Raw genomic sequence first — 25,051 nt, 5'->3', positions numbered from 1 at the left:
AGTACTTGTTCACAATAGGAAGGGAACAGCAAGGGGAAAAAAAACATCCTGGCTGCGTGACCGCCGCAAGTCCACAGCTGTCCATGGATGCAGACAGCATAATGTACAGCCTTACTGGACGGGTTAACTGGGACTCCGTTGCCTCCCTATGTCACAGCACTTAAACTGCAGACCATACCCATCTCATGATGATCTCATTGATATTCAAGCTTGACACATACAATCCACCTTAGCAGTCCAAACAATGTTTTTAGCTCATTAGCTTTCAAGGAACACACCGACTTGTTGGGACTTTAGCTTATTCACCGTATCCCCCAGAGTTAGACAAGTCCATACATCACTCCGTCCAAGTAGCAGTGCTTCGCCTTCTGTGAATATAGTTCCCAGTTTGTATACGGTTAGAAGATGGCTGTGTCTCATGTGACCTTGTTATTTGTACATGCTGTGACTATACAAATCACAACATGTAAATAGGAAAATGTTGGTGTTATTTTGTCCCTTATTGGGAGCAGTAGACTAGATAAAGCCGGTTACCTCCAGGATCTGTGCTAAGCTAGGCTAGCGGTGGGTGCCCCAGACAGAGGTACGACACGCACGGAGATGAGAAGGGTATGTATGGACTTATCTAACTCTGGGGGATACGGTGAATAAGCTAATAAGTCCCAATAAGTCGGCATGTTCCTTTAAAACAGACGACTGCTGGAGCGCCTTGATGGCCGAATGGTAACAGCGCTTGCCACATAACTGTCCAATAAAAGCAGAAATGCCTTAAAGATAACAAAAAAAAAGAAAAAAAAAAGAAAAAAAACAGACCACTGCTTAATTTTATTTTGAAGGAACAGCAGAGGATGCAGATTTTACTGGTTAATGAGCTGAACTAAATACCCAACCTAGGAGCCTGGCATTTTATGCATCTACTCCAATATCTTTTGTAGGTCTTCCTTTATTAAATGTGAGAGATTTTTAGCCTAACCACCAATTTTAATGAACTTCAAAAACTACCTTGCTACTTTTTTAATCAGATCTCAGTCAAAACTACATGTATTTCGTGGACATGTAACATTTTTCAGTGGCACTGGTCCCTGGACAGATGCTCTGTTGTTTACTAACCTACTTACCTCCTTATTTGTGTGTGTGTGTGTGTGTGTGTGTGTGTGTGTGTGTGTGTGTGTGTGTGTTTCCATGGCGATGAACAACATTTTCCTTGCCTCCAGGAAATGCTTGCACTCTAATTCTCCTTTATGAATTCACATTTATGACACTGGACAAGCACTAGGTCATACTCATGCTGTGAAATATATTGCAAAACTGGACCAAAGGAAAACAAGAGAAAATGTGAATACACAAATGGGCTTTTTGTGTGTTCACATGTGTAATAACCATTTGGGATTTGTGCGCAGCAGCAGCAGAGTCCAATTGATTTGAGATTCACATTAGTCACAGGATGAGGGCTATAGATCTCAGCTTAGACTAGAAGCAGAAGTAAAGGAAGGCTTACAGCATGATTTTCAAATTTGAGAGAGAAAAAAGTTATTCTGGCAATATATGCATGCAACGGAATTAAGGTAAAAGTTGGTTGGTAAATGGGGGATCAAAACTATTATTGACACTAATGTTTAATATTTGATTGTATCATTGCTGTTTAGCAGTTCAAACAATTACTTGAAATTGTATAATTGTATGTCTCATTAAATGATAAGGAAATGAATAGATTAGTGTGGTGTAACTAAAAAAATTCAAGAAAAAACCTAAATGAATGAGTGGAGAAACAACATCCATACAGGTGTACTGCAGGCTACTAAGAAGCAATTATCACCCCATCAAGCTCTGTGATGCACAGTATATAAAACGCTGAGGAGGCCCTGGTCACAAACTAATTAAACACTTATGGTAGAATTGCTGATCTGCTGCCCTCTGAAGTCACTGTAACTGATAGGCTTTGTGTGTGCTCATGCACACATACAAAGAAAGCATGCATATGCAGTTACTCGCATGCAGACCCACTGTGTGCATGGTCACAGGCACAGCTCGGCATCCAACTCTTTTTTTTTGCCATTCTGGTTCATTGGAATCGACTGGAGTTGGGGCCTCAATCTTGTACCATTAATGAAGTATTGATCCGCCCTGCTCTAATCACCTGCTACTGGGGAGGAGCTTAAAGTTGGGAGTTGTGTCGTAATCTTGAAACAAACAAACTCACTCACCTTTTTATGATTTTACACAAACTGGGAAGCTTTCTTTATAAATGTGCAGTAGTTATAAAGAACTGAAATTATTGTATATCAGCAAGTCAAATACAGATTGTATAGTTGAAGCAAAACAGTCTTTAAATTGTTTCTTGCCAAACAAAAATGAGTTGCTGACAGAAAATTAAGTACCATCAAATTTCACATTGTTTTACAAAATATTGTTTTATCACACAACTGAAAACTTAGTAACAATGTTTGCAATAGTGATTTAGTTAGGACATCCAAGTGTTGATGTAAGAAAGAATCTGCCAGTGCTTACCAGCATGCGAATTCTCCACCCCCTTGTCAAAGCCAGGCGACAATGGATGACTTCAGACAGAAGCACATGGATACCACAACTAAGAACAAACTTACTGCAGCCATAGCTAAATGGGTGGCTACTGCATGTAGGCATTTTCCATGTTGATAAGAGCATTAAAATGACAAAAAAAATAATGGGACAAAAAGAAATCAAGGGACATTTAGAATAGATAAAAATGTGGGATTAATTGCGATTAATTGTGAGTTAACTATGACATTAATGCGATTAATCGCAATTAAATATTTTAAATCGTTTGACAGCACTAAAAAAAAAAAAAAAAAAAAAAAAAAATGAGCGTCTTTTGCAACATGTCGCAGCCTTTTGCAACAGTTGATACCGCGATGATGATAAAAACAAATGCAATATCTTGTGCAGCCCTATTGTGAACAAGGCAGAGTGCAACTGTATTCCATGTAAAGAATCTAAATTCTGATACTGCTTTGGTGTTGCTGTTCTTAGCATAAGCAATAACCGCTTATTCTTGAAAACTATATTTCTCCAGCTCTATCCCTCCCTGGGGATTTCAGCCATTTTTTTCTATGTGAATCATTCCACTGAGCTGTAATTAACACCGCACAAAAGCTGTATATCCCCTGCCGTGACTGCTGAACAAATTCCAATTCAAATGGTTCCTAATCACTTCAACTAAATGAATAATTTAAATTTTGTCTTTAGAAATATGTACAGAAAAGACTAACCACTCGGGGAAATGTTAAAAATAAAAAGTCGAGAGAAGTACACCTTTAAATGGTAATGTAACGTAAATGAGCATGTTTAATGTGTTTTATGTGATGCCTTTGATTCATTGAGCTAGCCCACATAGATATTTTACATATGAAATTGTAAGCATGGGTGGAGATAAAAAGAAGACTATTTATCAGCCCAGCATCAAGCCTAGCTGTATTTCAAATGACTTCTTTTCAGCTAAGGGGTAAAAGTCCGTTAATCAGTTTCATCAGTTTAACTTTGGTAAGAATCAATGCAACCAAAATGCAACTGAGCAGCAGCACGTACCACATTTGCTTTGGGAGTTTTAATTATAGAGTAAGACAGAATGGGTGGAAAGCAAACAGGCGACAACATGGGAAAAACTGGAGGAGACCGAGAGAGCCAGAAATGCTGCCATGGCCTCAGGGTCTCTAGGTCATGGAAGGAAGGCAGCTGTTTGTCACCTGATGTGACACTTCACACTGACACATAATGAAATGTCTAGATCAATAAATGATCCTATCCTTGCTTCTTGAAATGAAAGAGATCAGTCACTTACCTCAATTGCTGTTTTGCTCCCTTCCTATTTCCCTCCTTCAAACCGCCCTCTCTCCCTTTCTTTCACATAAAAGGCCCAGACAGCCACATCACCCTGCTGCTTTCAAAGTTAAATAGTTTGACATTTTGGGAATTACATGTGTTCCTTTTCTTGACTGAGATTGAGAATGAGAAGAGCAATACCACTTTAACATCTGTACGCTAAATATGAAGCTAGAGCCATTAAACGGTTAGTTTAGCTTAGCATAAAAGAACCGGGGTAAACAGCTAGCCTTGCTCTGTCCAAAGGTAACAAAATACTGCCCACCAGCCCCTCGAAAGCTCACTAACAAGTTATCTACCCTTTAAAGATATCAGGCATTGACCTTATAGGAAATTATATAAAGGGGTGGAGACAGATTTTTTTATAAAAAAAAAAAATTAAAAAAACTCCTACAAAGAGAATCATTTTGGATTTATACTTTAAAAGCTATGCAATATCCTGGTTTAAATAATTAACTTGACTTCTTGCCTTTTCTATGAGTTTCTTGAATGGCCTATTCTTGTTAAGCATCAGCATCCTGTAAAGGACGTGCCATTTTGGCCGGTGTGTCCCTCATGCCTGAATGCTGAGAGACAGAGACGTTTTATACTTTTAGGCTAGTTGTCTTTATACATGATGGGATAGGCTGCTCTGCCTAAGAGATTTAAATGTTTGGTATGTATTTTTTGCTCTTTTTTCTTTCCTTGTTAATTGCTATTTTTGTCTTTATATTGTGTTTGATTACTGCTGATTGATTTACTGCTGAATATGGTCTGTCATGTGACTACCCGTTGACAACAATCATGTGACTCTTTACCTACTGACCATGTGACTACTGGCCAATAGGCTATAAAATACAGTTCAAATGCAAACCTTTTATACTTGCCTTGATGAAGGCCTCAACGGCCGAAACGCGTTGCCTTGTTTTAATGATTTAGCCAAGAAATACAATAAAAGCCTTTTTAAACTTTACCCTCCTGAGTGCCTCAGTGTCCTTAAACCCTTTAACACTTGGATCCCCAAACTGAAGAGCACCAGAAGGACACTCTCTCTCCACACCCAAGCAGCACTCCATGCATACTGCATTGTGTACAAGTTATCTTGTTTGTTCTGTACACAATCCGTACATAAACAAATCTCCACTGGTTGCCTCATTGTCAGCTCACGGTGACAATGAGACTCCACAGTAGTAATAACAGGAAAAAAAATGTCCACTCGAACCATACAAGAGTGATTCCATTAAGTCATAATTCTACTAAACAATACTGTGTTCTCACATGCACTGCAAATCTATCTATGAAAGTCTTATGTAAGACCAGTGTCAGCATGAAAGTTTCACAATGGAAACCTAAGTTAACAGCCTTAACAAAAGCCCATGACCTTTAATAGATAGATGAACCCAACAATTCGCAGATTCTATATCTGCCACCCTGGTTTACAAAATGCCAACAAGTCAATGTAATTAAAACCAGATAAATCGTTGGATACAGGTACACCAATCTTGTTTTTAACTCATAATTTTTCACTGGAGCCATTTCACATAGCTCTGTGAGTTGTCAGACTACTCTAAGGTGACTATGGGCTGACTGTATATTAATATCACTACAAAGACGAGGAAACGCGGTCACAAAGTGGAGGAGTTGAAGACATAATTCAGTCGGAGCATCTATCTTTTTCTGTCCTTCTCTCTGCTGCTCAGTAAATGGCCAGTGGGATGATGGTGCCTGTGGTGCCCTCTTCTCAATAGACAGATATGGCCTAATGCACTAGCAGCTCCAAGTACTGTTGAAGATGTCAGCCTACGCACACATGTACATACAAAACAGGGTTTGAAAGTCTTCTGGGGGAAAAGGTCTGTCGCCCGCAGCAAAAACATGCATTTGCAGAAGAGCTGTGAGGCAGGAGTGATGAGGTAAAGAGATGTGCACTGGTTGGCTCATTTGACTGACGTTTGAGTTATCACACCCCGTGTGGCGGAGAGCATACACCTAGCAAGCGCCCTCCAAGGAGAACAGCAATGTCTAACAGCTAGCCACTGGTACTTGCCTACCATGCTGTGAATGGCTCAGGCCCATCTTAAATCCAGGACATGATCAAACGGTACACCCCAACCCATCCACTACTCTCTACTACTGCTAATTGTCTTGCTACTCCCTCACTATGAAGGAGGCCCAGCTACCGCTCAACAAAATCACAACCATTTGCCGTCCTGGCTCCACAATGGTGGAACGAGCCCCCTATTGACATTAGAATAGCAGTAGTCTCGCTTTGCCAGACCCTCCTCCAAAGCGCACTGGAGGAGAATCTGGCTACTCCACATAGCATTCGGGGATAGGAGGAAAACTTGCTCTGGTTTATTGGCATTTCTTTAAACCAATTACAATCGTCTTGGGCGGTGGTAAGCACCAGAGAAAAGCCGTGGTGCCGCTGCAAAGTAGGCTTGAAAGGAACTTGTTTTGGTGTACGTTTAAAAGTTGTTTTAGTCGTGCAAAAGAAAACTCAGATTGGACAGATAGTCTAGCTAGCCGTCTGGATTTACCCTGCAGAGATCTGAGAAAAGGTTAACCATATTCCTCATAAATTGACCGGAGTTTAAAATGCCAACACAAAGGAAGCCCAAGGCAACGGATATCCGACCTAAATGAGTGATATCCGGCGTAAGTGAGTGATATCCGGCCTAAGTGAGTGAAATCCGGCGGATTTTCCGGCAGCAACAGAGCAATCCCGGAAGTGGAACATCAAGGATACAGACTAGGATAGCAGAAACTCCACCCATTTTCCGTCGCAGACTAAAAACGTATCTGTTCAGACTGCCCTTAAAATAAAATAAATTCCCATTCTTATTGCCTCTAAATGTAGCACTGGAAGCAGTTCAGCTTATTTGATGGTTCTTGAGCTTTTTTGGGCTTGTACCCACATGGTTACTGGCATTACTTATTATGGCTTATTGTAGTGTCACTTTGGAAAAAAAGCGTCAAGCTAAATAAATGTAATGTAATGTAGCCACTGATGTTAAAAACTGCATACTTATACCAAAACCACACCGCATCCTCTATCCTTCCTACAACCAATTAAGAACACCTTATTATTAACCTGTGTAAATACAAACAATAGGTCGTCCTAAATGGGATCAAATGAGTTTGATTACTCCTGGATAAAACATAACACACTCCGCTGACCATCTGACAAAAGCCATGATCTGCGAACGATAGTACTTTGTCAGAACACTTTAGCATTTGCTAAATTGATTAGATTTGAATTAGATACCCTGTGAGTCCGTTAAGGAAATCAGGTCATCAAAACTGTATGATAATAGGACTCGGCAGAAAGGGATATTAAACTAAACACTTTTTACAAAGGGATTCTTTGCTCTACATATATACCCAATCTTACTGGCTCAGTTTTAAGATTCATTGACTTTTTATATGGTGGTAAATTAAATTAAAATTAGGGCTGTCAGCATAGCTGTTCTAAAATCACTAGAATCTAGCTAGGCTACTATTTTGACCCTTTGCCGCATCTTTACTTATCATCAAGCTGCCACTTCCTCGTAACACATCCTGCTGCTGCAGGCTGCAGGCATGATGGAGAAAGCATAGTAGTACAGTCAACGTGACTCAGGTTGATGCTAGCGGACTCAGGCAAAGCACTATTTTGGAGAGTGCTACTTGCCGACCTGTGGATGAATCAAAATCCAAAAAAATGACTACAGCTCTTGCAAAATGGGTGGCAACTAACTGCAGACCTGTCAGCATCGTAGAAGACTCGGGTCTTAAAGACGTACTACGGTTGGCATGTTCAGAATTGTGCAATAATGACAGATTCACACATTTTTCTTTTGTTTACAGTAAATAAATAATAAACAAATACAAATCTTAAAGTCAAGTTCATAAAGCAACTTTCTTTGCATTCATTTGATTACCAATCAAGATACACTGGTAAGAGTTGCTTTCCATTGTTAATATGTACTTAAAAACAGTTCTGAAATGCAAAATAGAATTTTAATCATGTGATAAAACATGCGATTAACTATAGAAATTCAGCAATTAATCGCGATTAAGAAAAAATATATCGTTTGACAGCCCTAATTAAAATCTTTTCAGTCACATGCATGAGGTCATGATGTTTTAACAAATTATTAGTAAGGACAGTGAGTAATTATTTGCTCAAAACAACAGTTTTGTTCCACATCTTCCATGCCCCAAATTTCAACATTCTGTGCCATAATGATCATCTGCTCAGTGGTAACGCTAAGACAAACTGCTTCGACTGCTAAGAAAATCTGCTTCCTTACACAATCAAGCTGTGATCTGTCTGCTGAAGAGTCTTCTAATCACTAATCTAACTTTTACAGGACCTTTGCTACTACTACACATTTTTAAAAGTCATATTCAAGAGTTGAGACAATGGGCTCCTGCTGTTATGAACAGGGATTGCACATCACTGCAGCACTCACAGATTTTGAGTATGCTTTACGAAAGAGTTTTTCTCCAATATATCATATATCCCTCATTATCTGATAAAAAATTTAAAAAATCCAATCCATAAGTGAAACAGCTGACATTATTTCCTTCTCCTTGAGAGAAAAATTTAATATAGGTTTGGTTGTATGATGGGATCTCCATTAACTAATGGCAATTTTCCCAGACAGTGTCTAGACAAAGGCTAATCCTAGCTCAAACTGTCCGGTAGTGTAGTTGGTGTTGCACTTTGAGATGTTGGGGGGGCTACTATTGATTGCTCCCAGCTCTTGCTTTGGCCGATTCAACAATTTTGCCTGCAGGGCAGAAAAAAACTACCTGATGAATAATGATAATGTTTGGCTGTAGATAATTAAAATTCATAGTTTTTGTCAACCAAAAACATTAAGATGGTCTGGCAGGTTGGACAACGTATGGGTATATATTATGCTAATAGTATAGCATACATAAAGATGATTTTGATTTGATGAACATTTATTAGTAATATTAAAATGTAAAGATAAGTGCTTATCTGTACTCGCATTCCTACTGTATGTATGAACACTCTTCCCTTTTAAGTTAGTGACTGTAGGTTTGGGAGATTTTCGGAGGCAAGGGAAGTTAATATATCCAGTCTCCCAACACATATCTTACAATTACATTTCAAAACTTTTTCATAACTTCAAACCAATTTCCCACAAATATAATAGTAATATGCCAACACTAAATTTAATAAGGAATTCCAAAATGCATCAACTTAAAAGGAAAATGTAAACTATAACCTTTAGTAGTTTGAGACATACATAATATTCTACATTTACTGAGCAACAGTGATGGACTCTACTGGCCAGAAAGCTTATAATGTGATACAATCTAATATAAAAGCTGTGAAATAAATCTTAGTTTTTAAAACCACCAAAGTGACGGCAATTCAACTGTATGTTAATCTTTGATGCTGCAGCTTGTGGTTGCATTGGATTAGACTGCATTTGTAAGGTGCCTATGTATGAATGCATATATATATATATATATATATATATATATATATATATATATATATATATATATATATAATGCAGTTTATTAAACATAAATGGTGGAATGACTTACAATGTTTTGAGAGTAAAGCTTAACTGAAAGTCATTGAAAAGGTCAGAGAGAAATTACAGCCACTTGTCCCTGACACAGACCCCAGAATGGCAGGATGATGCCACAAAAACAAAGAGCAGAACTGCCTCATAAAACAATTAAAAGCGCTTTCTGTATTTTAATGAACATGGGACTATTCGTAACAGACATGCCACAGATTAAGATAAGAGTTTGATATATGAAGAATGAGCCATTCACAGGTCTGACTTCACACCAACGAGCTAATGAGTTACATAACTGCCCTGGACTTTCATGACATGTCATAATGAGTGGTTAGCCGAGAAAGAGCAGTTTTGTTGAAAGAATATGCGTCTCATCTCTGGGTTTAATGGATATGTGGTGATTAGGCTGGATAAGTGCAATTCTAAGAGTAATTTGATGTTATTAAAAACCCAGTCTGCGCACATTCCTATTCTCATGGTGGTCTAATGTGACTCATGTGCCTTAATGTGGCCATCTATTACCCAGAGTCCCCAGAGACAGGGGAATGGTTGGTTGAGTTTGTGTTTAGGAAAGTTATTCTCCACCACAGAACCTGTGGACATTAGCTTATCTATTATTCTTGGAAAGAGGATGAATCAGAACCAATAACCACCAAAACCAAAACTACTCAATGGGAGATTTCTAAACCATAAGTACACAAAATGCCCACACACAAAAATGAGAATAGTGCTTAGTGTGACGTCTCCTGTGGCAGTGAAATATATTTTAAATCAGACGACCAATAACTAAATCTTCAAAAACAACACTGCATTCAAAATGCAAACTGTAATACATATGGTGGCCACGTTATAAAAACGTGGATCTTAATGAGAAACAGATGCCAGTTCACTTTCCATCAAGCTGGGTTTGATGAAGTCCAAAAGACAATTTGGATCTCACAAACAAATCCATAAGTCATTTCAACTAATCAAGCACTAATGCATCATGTTTGTGCAATTGTTCCAGTCAATTACAACTTATCAGAACCAAGCAGAGTAAGGGAATACACCCCATTAAGCTGCTTGGCGTTTACTAGCTTCTGACGTTTACTGAAATTGACTAATTGACTGCACTATGGTAAAAACAATGAGAGTAAAAGCTCAGGAGGCCCTAATGCTGAGATGTTAGGCTGCTCTTTAATGTGCTCTTTAATAATAAGAGAAACGGAGACAAAAGACAGACCACTTTATCATAAAGAGCACAGCCCCAGATCCACTTTAATTGGAATGGCCAATCATTTGTGAAAATCCAAACCTGCTTACCACCCATGGAAGTCTCTGAATGTAATTTATGATGGACAGACATTCCTAGAAAGCAAAACACAATCTCATAACAATGAATGTGTCACTTGAGGTCATCTGATTTACCCGTCAATCAACAGAAATGTTAGCGTTTAGACACTGTATGACGGCTGCTAAGTTTTACAAAGCATTCCTCACTCACTCACTCACACACACACACACACACACTTCCTAACATCCTCAAGCAGCACAGCTTGCAGTTATTGGGCAGGCACAGAGGCAATGAGCAGAAACGCTCAATTATTCCAGTGCAACTCTCCAGGCTCATTGGTTTCATGCAGAAGTGTAAACGCACGCACGTTCGGGGATTTCACTCCATAGTTTGGGAAATCAGGAAGCTGCAGCAGTAACGTTGTACACAGTGTTGCCAACATGCTGACTTTCTCGCTAGATTTAGCAACTTTTCAGACCCTCTTAGCGACTTATAAATATATTCAAATAGATTTCTATAGTTATTCATTCCCATGCATGCAGTCCACAGATCCTCGATTACACCCTAAATAGTGCAGCAGCTCTCCGTCCCTTTTGTGCAGCAGAACCGCGCAGCCAGTCTGTAGGGCCAGTCCTGGAGACGAGACGGCAGAACGGGAGCGGGTTGGTCTTATAATACATCCATGAACGGGAGTGGATGGCTAGCAGAAACAAAGGTCCTTGACCAGAAATGAAAAAATAAAAAAGGGTCTTAATGTCTTAAATACCACTTGAGCATTAAAAACTTGAAAAATATCCCTTTTAAAGTACATTTACAACAGATTAAAAAACGTGCGAATAATCATGAGTAAACTAGGACACTCATGCGATTAAAAATTTTAATCGATTGATAGATATTATATATTTCACTCAGCATATCACTGTCTATAGTTGTTGCTGCGTGATGAGTGTACACAATTGACAAGGTCGTGTGGTGATCCTCTTCACAGGATATAATTGTCATACCATATATAAGTGATCACTTGCGATCACTTATATATGGTTATCCGCATTGCGCAGTAATAAAAAACAGACAATTATATCATGAGAAGAGGCTCACCACCCAACCTTGTCAACGGTGTACACTCATCACGCAGCAACAACTATAGACAGTGATATGCTGGGAGTGAAAAGACCCACAGACAGAATGAATCTTCAGGGACACTTTAACTCATGTCAGCTCATCTGCACCCTAAAACAATAAATGGCAGCAAGAGGCATCATGGATGATTTTACATTCATTTCACGCTTGGTGCTACAATGATCCAAGAGGCATCTGTGCCCACAAAATGGCAGCTTAAGCTCAGTGCTTATTCGCTCAGGGCTTTGCATGCTTTGCATGGATTTTATCCGTGAGCGCCACTGGGTGTCAGAGTGTGCAACTCGAGATTGTTTTTCACATGGTAGCCAAGAGGTAGCTTGGAGAGATTCATGTCCAGTTCTAATAACTACTAATAACATTGCCATTTCAGTTTCAGGCAAGACGCTTTGTTTTCTGCTGTAGACCACAAGTGTGTTCCTATTTTATCCCTTAGGAAGCTGAAGAAATATTGCATCCACAGAACAAGATGCCATTCATTACCTGCAGTCCCCATATAGCATCGGCACACCATGGTATCAATGTAGACTGAAATGTGCAATGTTTGATGACTGATATAATAAAATATTCAAGAATTTAATTTAAGTATATGAATATATTAGTGCAAAGACATACACATTTGGACAAAGTGGTTTGAAGAAACCCGTATTGTTTTTCCTAAATCAATTTGTCAAACAAGAACGAATCAACTATAGGACAGAATTTAATTATCACATTTTTATCCAATTTTCAGATTCAGAACAAAAATGTGAGATGACAGAGAAACACAGGGATGAGGTGACATGTGGGAGTTTACAGATCACTTGGACTGAAAGAGTAGCTTGTACAGTAACCAACAGCGTGTCCACATTTCACTTGACTCTAAATTTACTGAAATGTGTCAAACGTTAACAGTCACAGAGTGGAGCTTTAGATAAGCGACAATGGCAACAACTGGTTTGTAGCTCCTGCAAAGTGTGATTTGTGATTGATATATTATGGACATCAGCTTGCATGCAAAACAATTGGCTTCAAGGTTAAACTTCTCCCTTCAGTAAGTCTAGTAGGTCCAATGTCCTCGTAAACAGAAGAGGCATAGATAAGAAAATCAAGGTTAATAGAATTGTCATCAACAGTGCTTTGTGTTTCTTAAATGGAAAAGGTGCCCTCCTATTAACCTATTTCCTCGTGTACTGTGACCATCACAGCACGTCATAGGCTGTGTCGGTTTTTCCCTTTGTCCAGAGCAAAAATCCAGGCCATCCTTTTATGCAGTAACTACTGCAGCCGGAGGTAAAAGGAAGCAGGAGTGTTTATTATGGCTTTAAATATCACATCAAGGTCTTGTGATGGACTGACATTGGCAATGGGGAGAGGGGCTGTCTGTTTACTGTGATGTGAGATACAAGGCAGGGGAGAGGCAAGACGCAGCAGTGTTCCATCTGCATGAATACAGCCTGGTGGCTGTTGCCTTGGGCATGCTATTGAGTGACGCGGAGAACACATTATGCAGCGCCTCCATCGTTATTCCTTTCTCCCGCAAACAGTTCAACAGTTGAATAAGGACATGGTCCAACTGGCAGTGGAAAAACACTGGTGAACCAAGCCAAAAAGACGGACTGAGAAAGGTTTTTACTAAACTGGGAAGGTAGCTCACCACTTAAGTCAGACATTTTGGAAAAGCAGGAGAATACTCACGGATTGATATTTAGTTAAGCACGTCTTCTGACTGTCACAGAAAAAAAAAACAGCTTAAAACAGTCCTGACTGAATGAGAATAACTGAGGACTCAATTATGAATGAATGGAAGGCACCGCATATGAACCAGATCCTTGTGGTAGTGCACTACGAATGAACCAAGGGCTGTGGGCCAGGTAATTGGCCTTGGGTTTTCTACTCCTCCAGGGAGGACAGGGAGTGACAGGAAAGAGGGAGGGGGTTAGAGAGAAGGGTTGGGAGAGAGGGGGAGCAAAGAAAGCATGACAGCGCTATCCAAGCAGGCTAATGGAAACCACATCCTTCCTGTGCATTAACAGCATAGGGGTCTCCCGTCTTGCAACTCTGATTGACCTGGCAACAGCAGCAGCTGCCCACAGCTACCTAGATCTCAACCACCCGGGCTTATCCACAGCCATTGCGTTTACCACCTGATTCTGAAATATCCTTAGCCTTCAAAAAGCTTTTTGCGTAATTTTCTCCACATTTCAGAATAGCGCATCTCATCCCTGCCACCACTCCCCGTTGTATCTGAATGTCAAAGGCAATTCTCAGCTCTGGGCAAAGGGAAAATAGGGATGGAAGGTGAGAGGGAGAGGTGGCCCAGATAAAAGAGCTGTAGAACTGCAGATACCAAAACAGCTCCAGATAGGCTTCCCCCTGCAGGTAATGATCTAGGATAACTTTAACCTTTATGTGTCCTGACCTTCCACAGAAGAGGAAGGGAAAGCCAACAACCCAGGAATGACCTGGCTCCAGTGGGTGCAATTTCACAAACCGTTTATTTCTCCAGTATCGGCACAGAGGAGGCATCTCTCCCACCGGATGCACTGCGCTTTCATTATGATGTTGTGTCACATCTCCAGACATGACTGACTCTGTGATCAATTAGCCTAATAGCTGCCTTGCTGAGGTGCTCCAGGTGAGAACTGGCTGCCGATGTCACAAATTAATCACCTGAGCTCGCCTAATTAATTAAGCCTCTGGTGCAGGCTGATAACGACTGTACCAAGAGCTTTTAAATTGGTGCTCCGCATCTGTGACATTTGGCTTTGTAGATAAAAACTGCAGCTAAAAGTAGCATATAAGGGCTATGTTGGATGTCACTCTTAATCAAGAAAAAGGAGGAGGGTCTGTCTGGATTACACAGTTAATTAGTTGATTAACGTTAGCATGCACTCTTCTCTCACTTTGCATTTATGCGTTTCTACATCGTTACGGATTTGTGAATGAAAGTTGCCGATGAGTTAGACATTATATTAGGTTTAATGTGCAATAAATTAATCACTACTGGTAAATATATGTAAGTTGCAACCTATATGCGGTAATAATATACACCCAAGATGGAAATTTGTTAGGTTCACATGTACAATATCATGTGATAAATCATACATTTGTGGATCTTTTGAGTATCAGAGATCACTTCTATGGCATAGGCTGTAGGTATTGACTGTGATGTACTGCACTGGATTAGACTGAACTGTGTGTAAGATGTATTTGAAAATGAATCCGGATCAAGTCTGATGTTACAGTCTTCAATCAAAGCTCCATTAGTTTACTCTGGACTGAAGTATGTTTGAGGAAAATTAAACAATTAATTAAATATTTCCCAGCTGTTTTTTTTTTTTTTTGCTGGCTTAGTAAGACAAGATAAACTGTAGTGAGCGCAAGACTTCAACATGCCCAGGAGTCTTACAGTATTAATGGTGGCCAACAGCAGCCCTCATCTCTCAAGAGGGGACCATCTCCCTGGGAGAAGGAATGGTTTACCCACACAGCAGGGGTTCCATTAGGGATTCTGTCATGAGGGACAAGCACCACCTTGTGTTGGGCAGTTGTACTACACACAAATGTAGACAAATATTTACCTAAACTTTGGCTACAACAAACAGACATCAGATTTATTAAGGCTTATTGCTTCAGCCAATGCATTCTTTTGTGTCACATCTTTGCCACAAAGTGAGATGAAGCTGTGTCAGACAGATAAGTCATCAAATGTGATTTGCACAGACAAGTTTGGTGAATCTTTTTTTCATTCTGAGGATATGTCACTACACGCCACATATGATCCACACTCTTGTATGTCATAGATCGATAGATCGATAGATACATAGATAGATAATTTACTGATCCCCAAGGGGAAACTCAAGTATTCTCTACATCTCATGATGACTGCTGAGGGAGTCTCTTTTAGATTACATGTAAAACCTGCTTACCTCTGATTCGTTCAAGTAGCAGCCTCATTAGTCTGCCCCCTGCCCGTACCTGGCCCTCCCTTCGCCCTTAGGCACCTGCCGTTTACCACAGGTGGGCATGTAATTGCTCTGTGGCGTGGCCATGTTTTGAGTGGTTAGGAGAGAGTAGCCTTGCTAATGAGGCTACTCACTGTGATGCTTCTCCACTGCCGAGAAATGTATGCGCATGCACGTGTATGTGTGAGCAGGCGGGTGTGTGGTACCACATACATCTGGTATACTGTTGCAATACAGCACAGCTGCTTGCTGCCGCGTCAGAGACAGAAAAACAACAAGTTGAGCCAAAGTTTTGAGTGTGTGCGGAAGGAAAAAAAAAAGGAAGGTGAAAGAATACTTGGTTATTTCTGCATTTGTCTGAGCTGGTGGTGCAACTGCATTGCATTTTCGAAAATATGCAAACATAACCAGTATGTGCACAAAAGCTATACAAAATAGTAACATCTTATTCATTGGTTGTAGTCATTTTTCACAATTTCACAAGCAAATTGGTTAGATAATGTATCTACCAAAACAATTAATTACACGTATGCCTGATCACTCTTCTTATCAAAATCGCCCTGTTCAGGTTGTATAGCAATTAAGTTCTGGAGAAGATTTGAAATACTCACTAGTGGTGCACCGTTTGTCCGTGGCCTCGCCCTGAGTGCTGCTCCTGGCCTGCTCCTCTCCTGCGGTGTGGGGCTTTCTGTTTGCCACAGCGCCCATCAGCGGCGTCAGCTGAGCTGGCGCCTGGGGGTCTGCGGTGCCCACAGAGGATCAGTTACCGACAACAGACAATACTAATTGTGTGTGCGTGTGCATTTGTGTGCGTGCAATGGGAAAACACTTCTGAAATATACTGCTGGCAAGATAGAGTGCTTGTATGGATGTGTGTATAAACACCAAAAGACTAGGACAGGTATTTTGACAGACAGCGATAAAATAAGGTGGCCTGACAGTCGAAGATGACCAAGGGGTTGCGATATGGTGAGCGAGGTGCCACCGCAAGCCAATCAGGACAAATATTACTACAAAAACTACAACGACATCGCAATGGCTGAATGTTTTACACAGAGCTTGAGTGTGACAGGAATGAAAAGCAGAGGTGGACTGTAGAGAGATGCAAGCCCCTGAAAATGAGACATTTCAACTCTGACATCAAGCGATACTTTTTTGGTCAAATTCATCACAGCTCCTTTCATCTTGTCACGGGGGTTTTTAACTCTGCCGCAAATAGATATCATGCCGTGCTGGGCTAATTGATAGCTTTATAGCAGGACCTTGACTGGAAGATGAAATATTTACACTGCTGTATTCCTCGTCTCAGGCAGTTGACTTCTGCTCCTGCAATATTCATTTAGCATCCTGTGCCCTTAGTTGCTAAAAGAGGAAATCAAAAGCAACAGTGACTTCTGAAAATTGCTTCCTCTTTGATAAGTTTTCCCGCTTGACATGGAAGAGCCAGGCCTCTGTAGCTTAAGTCAGAAGTCAATAGGCCCTCCGGGGTTAGGGCTGTGCATAATACTGTAGATGATGTTTTTTAAGGAATCGGGTCTTCTTGTGCAGTTCCCTCATCACACTTGTAAATGTAACCAAAAAAACAAATCACGACAGAACAGGACAGAATAGATCAATGATGTGCGACGGTTTCTCATGTCTTTGAATGGGTAAAGATAAAAGATATTTCATGGAGAGAGCACAAGGCACTTAGATGCATTTCTGATGAAGCTGTTGTCTAGTAATGCCTTTCAATTCAAGTGCAGGGAGGGACACGTCTTCATGGTTAACCAGTAATTAATAAAAGACAGAGAAAAAAAAAACTATTTACCAGTAGTGGTTACATTCTGATACTGCAGACTTGAACATACAACTAGTATTGAACATATACTGTGAGTTTTTCCAATGTACTGTATGTTAATTAGCCTCATCCCATGTGGGCAGGTACAGCAACAGCAATATGTGCACATATGACATGCCTTTGTGCTCAATGTTTGACAACTTGAATAAAAGTCAATACTTTAAAGATCAAGTGTATCCTTTAACTACACTGCATATGCGTTTCTATACCTAATTTAGATTTACCCTGTATCCACTCTGCAATGCTTGCTTGGGGCTGTTTGGTGAGTGTACAGATGCAAGTCGCCCAGGCAGACAGCTAGCACAGAAGGTACTGTCTGGAACACAGGAGCCTCGGGCATCGCTCCTTTCCACGCCACATAACTCTTCACTAAAAACAGCTCCATCAAGCCTACAGATTTTGTTTGCCGAAAAGCAGGTTACTGTTCTCTGAAATAATCTATCAAAGACTTTCTCAGAGGGCAGGCTGGGAAGTACACAGCCGACATGGACTGGCTCTGGCTCATTATTCAAATGAGCGAGTTTTCTTCCAAAATGTTTAATCGTTTACATAAACAAATGATGCTTTTCAGTTCAGTGTTATTAGTATGCTATATTAGTCTGCTCTGCCAAAAACATACCGAAAACAACCATCCCTAGATTAAGGGGGCAGAGTAGACACAATAACAGGTATTTATCAAGTATTAGTTATTACAATTTATCATCCTGCAAAGGTGTGCTTTTCATAAGAAGCGCTAATAAAGGATATATTCGGGCCTGCAAATGCTTTAGTGTTTACAGAGAGATGTTCAAATTGCATGGTGTTACACTTGTGTACAGTGTACAGATAGTTTACTTTTATGTGCAACAGGTAGTGTGTGTGTTATTTCAATGACTGAAAAACATTCTTTCCATTTTGCTTTGCTCATGCCATTTTCTTACCCCTCTTCCTGCGTGCCTCCTTGATCTCTTCGCACATGCGGTCGAACTCGGGGTCCAGCTCGGCAGCAAATATAGCATGGGCTGTGTCCTTTAAACTGCATGCTCGATGCCTGATCACCTTGTCTGAGAAGGGAGGAGACAGTGAGACATAACATTAGTGTCACATGATGTGCGCATGCATGTTCAAGGGCATGTCTTTTGTAAAACAGGATTTCAAAACAGTATTTCTGCCATGGCATTAGTACAGTTTATTTTTCTTCCGATATTAGCGTCTTTTTCTTCCGCCATATAGTTTGCAGTTTGATGCTGCATGTTTTCCGCACCCTACCATGTGTGTAAATGTAAAGCAAATAGTCGATAGCAAGCCCACCCCATTCCACTGTATCTGTGAGAAAAGGGATTGGAGCATTTTCTCACAGGTTGAATAAAAGGATAGAGCTGGATTTGGTGAGAAGTGTTAGCAAGCAGAACTCAGACACGCATGAGATATATTAACACTTCACCTATTTAAGACAGAGGTGGGTGCATACACACGCAGGCACACGTACATGCAAACTGAAAGTTTTTAAAGGCGTACTTATTCTCTCTCGCACGCACACTCCCTACACCTTCATAACTTCTATGCCTCTATTCCCTTAGATCTACCACAGCATCATTAAATCCTCCCTTTTCCCTGCATCCAAGGAGGGAAAATAAAGACAGAGCTGAAGAGGCAGGCTAAAAGCACAGGCACTGTAAACAGTCTCTCATTACAGCAGGCAGAGGGAGAACAGTTCAGGCAGAGAGTGGCAGAGGGGTCACAATCTGCCAGCTTTCTTTGTCTAATTGGAGGATGGCTACCTAATTGCAATTGAGGCAATTTTGTGTGTGTGTGTGTGTGTGTGTGTGTGTGTGTGTGTGTGTGTGTGTGTGTGTGTGTGTGTGTGTGTGTGTGTGTGTGTGTGTGTGTGTGTGTGTGTGCTTATTTTCTTTCCAGAGTGTGTGCAATGCAAGTGCATTACAAGGTCAAAAACTGCCTGTCAGTGGAAGATGTGTCAAAGGCCAGGTGGGATGCCGAGAGCTCATCAGAACCGTGATTGGCCCGGCCTAACCTCCCCACCTAGAATAGACAAGAACGCACTGACATACTATGCTGTTGCTTACGCGTTCCTTCATAGTAAAAGGGTTGTTATCGCCATTTCCCTCGAGCAACAAAGACGTATTTGTGACACTGAGTCACATTGAGGAGCACAACGATATCAGCCTTTTTAACATCAGTAATTATTTAGCAAGGTGAGGAGGTAAAAGACAAGGAAGCCAACATGATTGCACATGGAGGACAGTAGGATGAAGATAACATGAAGGACGTGGAGAAACAAACCACAGAGGGATAATGAGGTTTTTTTCCCAGCACTTTGTAAGCTGGCGTAGAACTTCCACAGCAGCATAATTGTGCGAGGTCTGGGCCATATTCCCTGGGCTAAGCAGTGGGTGAGATGCTTCGTTAGTCTTCTTTATTTAAACTACCTAATTGCATTCCCCCCCCACCCCCTTTCGTGTATCATTTGTAGACCCTGCATTCCAACAAATGACCCAGGGCCTCGCCTGCAAAGACAGAGATATGATTTATTCATTTGAGCTGGCAGAGAATTGCTTCCCATTGGTGTCAGGCAGCTATATCCTTGGGAGGGAACCCAGCAGCTAAACACACAAGAATTAAAATGGCCATATCGATTGAATGGTCTAAAGCAGGCCTACTGCATGCTTTCAACTAACATCATTGTATTGCTGTTGAGGATTTGATTCTGGTAGAAAGTAACTTTTTTACTTCTGTGCAAAAAGCTCTTTTTCTAAAGCAACTTTTGACATTTTTCCATGTTACTTTTTAAATGTATACACACATGTATCTCTTCACATGGGCTTTTCCCTGTTATACAAGCAAGTACCCCATTTAAACAATAAAATTAAATTAAATTTAGTTGTAAGCTATTGCAAAATAACAGACCTCTTAGTTTGTTTGTGTGTATGTACGTGTGTTATTCTGTTTTCCAGCACTCATTATGAAGCCCATATTCGCCTTTGGAAAAGGTGCTGAAATGGGAAGGAGGATGATGTAAAAATCGGTTCAAATTGCAAGACAATTAAATGTTCATGCATATGCAGCCTTTCTCAGCTACAGAGCATGAATTACACTCTGGAAATGTATTTTCAGTGGGGGGGCTGCATGCACTTTATTTCATTTGAATTTTCAAGTTGAAGAAAACCATCTTGACGTTTCTGTAATTCAACTGCCTGGAAGCCCTCTTCATAAGTCATTAAGCGTTAAATGTAATTACTTTTTGCTCGCACAATGGACAGCCAAATGGAACGCAACAGTAACTACAGAGACACATGGTCATACTTATTTGGATAGTCCAACGCTGACTTATTATCAAGGGATTGTCATACGGGATCACTAAAACTAGAAAACTTTGACTGGGATGTAGAAGTGTGACATATTGTCTATAGATATTAATTGTCAATTCTAGGGATCATTTTAGGATTAAAGGAATTCTTCAACATTTAAGTGAATTCACTTATTTGCTTTCTGTTCAAGTCCTGGATTAAATCAGCATTCATTTAATGTCTAGGCATTAATAAATAGATTGTTCTGTGACATGTTTAGCTTATTTTAGCACAAAAATGCCAGCTATTTTGCATGTGCATTTATGTACAGTACACTACATGTGTGTGCATTAGAGGTGGGAAGAAAAAAAATAAATAAATCGATACACAGACGCCACATATCGAACTTTTATGATATATGTGTTAGTCAGTTTGTCTGGTGGACAATCCCATTTCGCAGCAATAAAATTGAAGTGAAATGAACAAACGTTAAAACGTGAAATGTATCTTTTTAGATAAAACAGATGTTGACAAAGTTTACTTTTGGGGACATAATTTGAAATTGGGAAAAAGGTAATAAATTTAAATATATCACAGAATATGTGTGTGTGTGTGTGTGTGTGTGTGTGTGTGTGTGTGTAAAACGCAATAATATCATATCGTGACATAAGTATCGTGATGATATCGTATTGTGATGCCTTTGGTGATTCCCACCCCTAATGTGCATGTGTGTATTAATGTGCATGCCCATGTCATTAATACTCCTCACCTCCGGGATCCTTGTCAGGGTTGTATTCTAATGCATTACTGCAGATGAGATCGATGTCCATCAGGAAGTCCTTCACGGTCAGGTACTGGAGGGTGTCAATCTTGGTCATGACAGTGGACAGGTCCATAGGCTGCCGAATAACCTCCAGGTAGTCGGACACCTGACAAACAGAGTTCACTTTAATGAAAGGACTGAAACCGGCTTTGTGAAACTAGGAGTGCGTTATTATCAGTAGGGTTGGGTACCGAACCCGGTACTTTTACCTGTACCAACCGAGTCACGTCGGTACTACCGAGTATTGGTTCACGTAAAATCAAACGGTGCCAAATTTCAGTACCTGAGAGTAAATGCAAGCTTATCTGTCCTCTCTGCATGACAGAGAGCAGAGGTCCGACACACACGTGCAGAGGCGCGTCCAGAGCAAACTACGTCGGCTCTGCAGTTTTGTTGAAGTCACAGTGAGTCACGGCAATGCCGATAAAGCGGTTTCAAGTGTGGTTACAGTTTTTCAAAACTTCACGCAGACACCAATCACTGTGATATGATATAAATGGCGAGCCGAAAGCAGTCACGGTGCTGTTGACATCACACTTCCTCTGAGCAGGCGCTACGGTGGATTCTGTGCCCTGGGGCACTGACTGACAGGCTGAGTTAACAAGGCAAGGCAACTTTATTTCTACAGCACCTTTCAGCAACAAGGCAATTCAAAGTGCTTTACATGAAACATTAAAGAGCAATTAAAAATGGTCATGATGAAAATAAAACAGGCTAAAAAAGAATAATATACAAGTACAAGAATAAAAGTTGAATAATTATTTAATAGGTTGTAGGGACGGGTTTGGGAGGAGAGAGGGAAGGGGTTTTAGTTTAGTTTTTGTTTAATTTCTGTCAGTGTAAAATATTCTAAATAAATAACATAATGTTCTAAGTAAATAGGTTTGGAATTATTTTTACAACTGAAATAATGTTTTTGTAATTACAGAAGGAAAAAAGTACCGGAACCGATTTCCAGGTACCGGTATCGGTAGTGGTATTGGTTCAGATGCGAAAGGTACCCAACCCTAGTTATCAGGGTCCATTCCTCTTTACCTCATCAATGTCAACTGGCTTGCTGAAGATGTTGAAGCGTTTGTCAGTGGCCAGGCGCTTGGTCACGTCCCTGAGAAAGAGCCTGAGCTCTCGTAGTGTGTTCTCCTCCTGCTCAGCCAGGCGGCGCTGTTCCTCTGCCGACAGGACCCTGGGGCCTGGAGCCTCGGCCATCGGCAGTACCTCTTCACGCCTCTCTGTTGGCAGAGAAGCAAAAAAAAAAACATTGGACGCAAAAACAGAGAAGTACGCTTAGTAAATATAACACATTTTTTACACAGCTTCCATCAGTAGACAAGACCTAAATATTTAACACCAAGAGTGATCCAGAGACTAAATGTATAGCAACAAAACACACAGCTAGCCCATTCCTTTTATCATCATTGCAGACGCAGACAAAAAAATACTTACCCCAGGGATAAAAACATGTTTCAAGATTCTTGCTGCGGAAAAAACAAAACTACAGCTACACTCCTTCGCAAACACAGGATTAAAAATACACCAAGGAAAAGCCTCTGGCCAATGACATGAGTGATGAAGCTAGGCAAGCAGATATCCTCTCCTCCTCTCCCAAGGCACCAGTCCTTGCCCAAGGCATCTGCCGACATCGTCAGGAAGGCTCAGCAGCACCTAGAGCCGCTTCACTCACTAGCAGCAATCCAAAAACTGATTCTAATTATGGCTAATAGCAGCCAGGCCCCTCATAGCAATTCCTCTCCCTGCTTTTCGGCTGGCCTCTCTGCTGGAAGCCAGACTGCGATCTTAGACTGGCAGGAACCCCTGAAGAGCACCGGGCGAGTAGAGCGGGGGACCCCTGCGTTGCATCAATGAGGAAAGAGCAGATGAACACTGGGCACAATTTCCATTTGAAAGCCCGGGTGGACAGTTCTCTTATATTGAACCTGAACATGGAGCTAAGGGACCACTGTGGACTGGGGCAATTGGCAGGGTGAACTTGGAGGGATGGATGGGGGTTGCTGATTTTGATGTGAGTGAGGGATAGAGATGCCCAGGAAAATACAGGCTTCACACTGGGCATATTGTACCCTTGTGAGTGCAGCACCATCAATAGCTTGCATCAGTGCTTTCTATTCTCAATCTTAAGTGGAATTAAAAAGATTCTAAAAATGTCAAACATTGAACTGCTGTGTGCAAAAGTCACACACACACACACACACACAAACATCTGCTCTATACATTTCACTGGCTCCCAAAAAAAGACTGTGGAAGGATTGAGACCAGAGCTGGGATGGAAAAAAGCACATGCAGACAACACTGCCCTCTAGGCATGACAGCAGAGATGAGTCATAACTGTCCCACCCTGCACGTACTGTATATGTCTAAGTGAATACAGTAAGTACCCTTATTCCTGAAGCGTGGCAGAGCCCTGGCCGCCTGGACCAACAGCAGGTCAGCGAAGAAGCTCCTCCTGTCCTCTGCTGCTGGAGGGCACAGCGTCACTACCTCCCCATAGGTCCTCTGGAAAATACTTCTCACCTGTATTAAAAACAATCAGGGGTTCATAAGAATTCAGTCACCACCACCACATATGTATTGCTATGCCTTACAATTAAATTCCTTTCGTAATACAAACAGACCATTAAAGCATAGAACAACAAGCACAAAGGTCATTGCACCTAGCTAGACTTATGCTATGAATTAGCATAGCACAACGTTTAAAAAAACATGTGCTTATTATCACTAAACTACGGTGGCTGCGTGAGTGGTTTGTGTCACAGGTTGTGTTCTTTTTCTTAAGTTTTGTTCATAGGGCAGTACACTAAATCTTCTACTTTCAGTTTTCTGAATTTGAGCTCCCAGTAAAATTAATCAAATTTTGATAATACTTCAATTTCATTTCATACACCCACTCTGTTGAACTGATTACTTCAATTTATGTTTGTCACACAACAGGCAGCGTGTGGCTGATGGTGCCTGTTTTCATCCGCCTCTACGTTAAGCTAAACCATGACTGATCACTGCAGAAACTTAGCATACTGCTTAGAAGTTCAGGACTAAATGAACAGATGGAATGTTTTATTTTCACATTACTCGCAACAGTGGTAAAAAGAAATTGTGTCTTCAGGCATTTCTATTCGAGACCAGATGCTACCTGGTCAAAGCAAATCTTCCAAAACTTCATCAATGTTGCATCAAGTTTCACCTTTAGGATGCAAGAGTTCACGGATTTGTGAGCCCAGATGTAAATGACTGAAAGTCTAAGCTTTCAGAAACTTGAGATAGGGACTGTGCAAAAGGTAAGTCTGGTCATATATATATATATATATATATATATATATATATATATATATATATATATATATAT

General features: G+C 40.7%; 1 protein-coding gene across 3 annotated transcripts in view; it reads right to left on the bottom strand.

The window, feature by feature from the left end:
* atad2b (ATPase family AAA domain containing 2B) overlaps positions 1-25,051 on the bottom strand; it is an 83,751-nt gene that overhangs the window by 36,362 nt on the left and 22,338 nt on the right. For all 3 annotated transcript variants that reach the window (XR_004895951.1, XR_004895950.1, XM_031288112.2), the window contains exons 20-24: positions 24,087-24,222; positions 22,729-22,922; positions 21,640-21,799; positions 18,507-18,629; positions 16,358-16,486 (exon numbers count right to left, since the gene is read on the bottom strand). Coding sequence is in view for 1 of the 3 variants with exons in the window: in XM_031288112.2 (XP_031143972.1) it covers positions 16,358-16,486; positions 18,507-18,629; positions 21,640-21,799; positions 22,729-22,922; positions 24,087-24,222 (742 nt within the window). In the remaining 2 variants the exon portion in view is untranslated. The remainder of the gene's footprint in view (positions 1-16,357; positions 16,487-18,506; positions 18,630-21,639; positions 21,800-22,728; positions 22,923-24,086; positions 24,223-25,051) is intronic.

The sequence above is a fragment of the Sander lucioperca genome, chromosome 19, assembly GCF_008315115.2.
Source record: "Sander lucioperca isolate FBNREF2018 chromosome 19, SLUC_FBN_1.2, whole genome shotgun sequence".
NCBI lineage: Eukaryota > Metazoa > Chordata > Actinopteri > Perciformes > Percidae > Sander > Sander lucioperca.
This window is presented reverse-complemented; position numbering and strand designations above follow the sequence as displayed.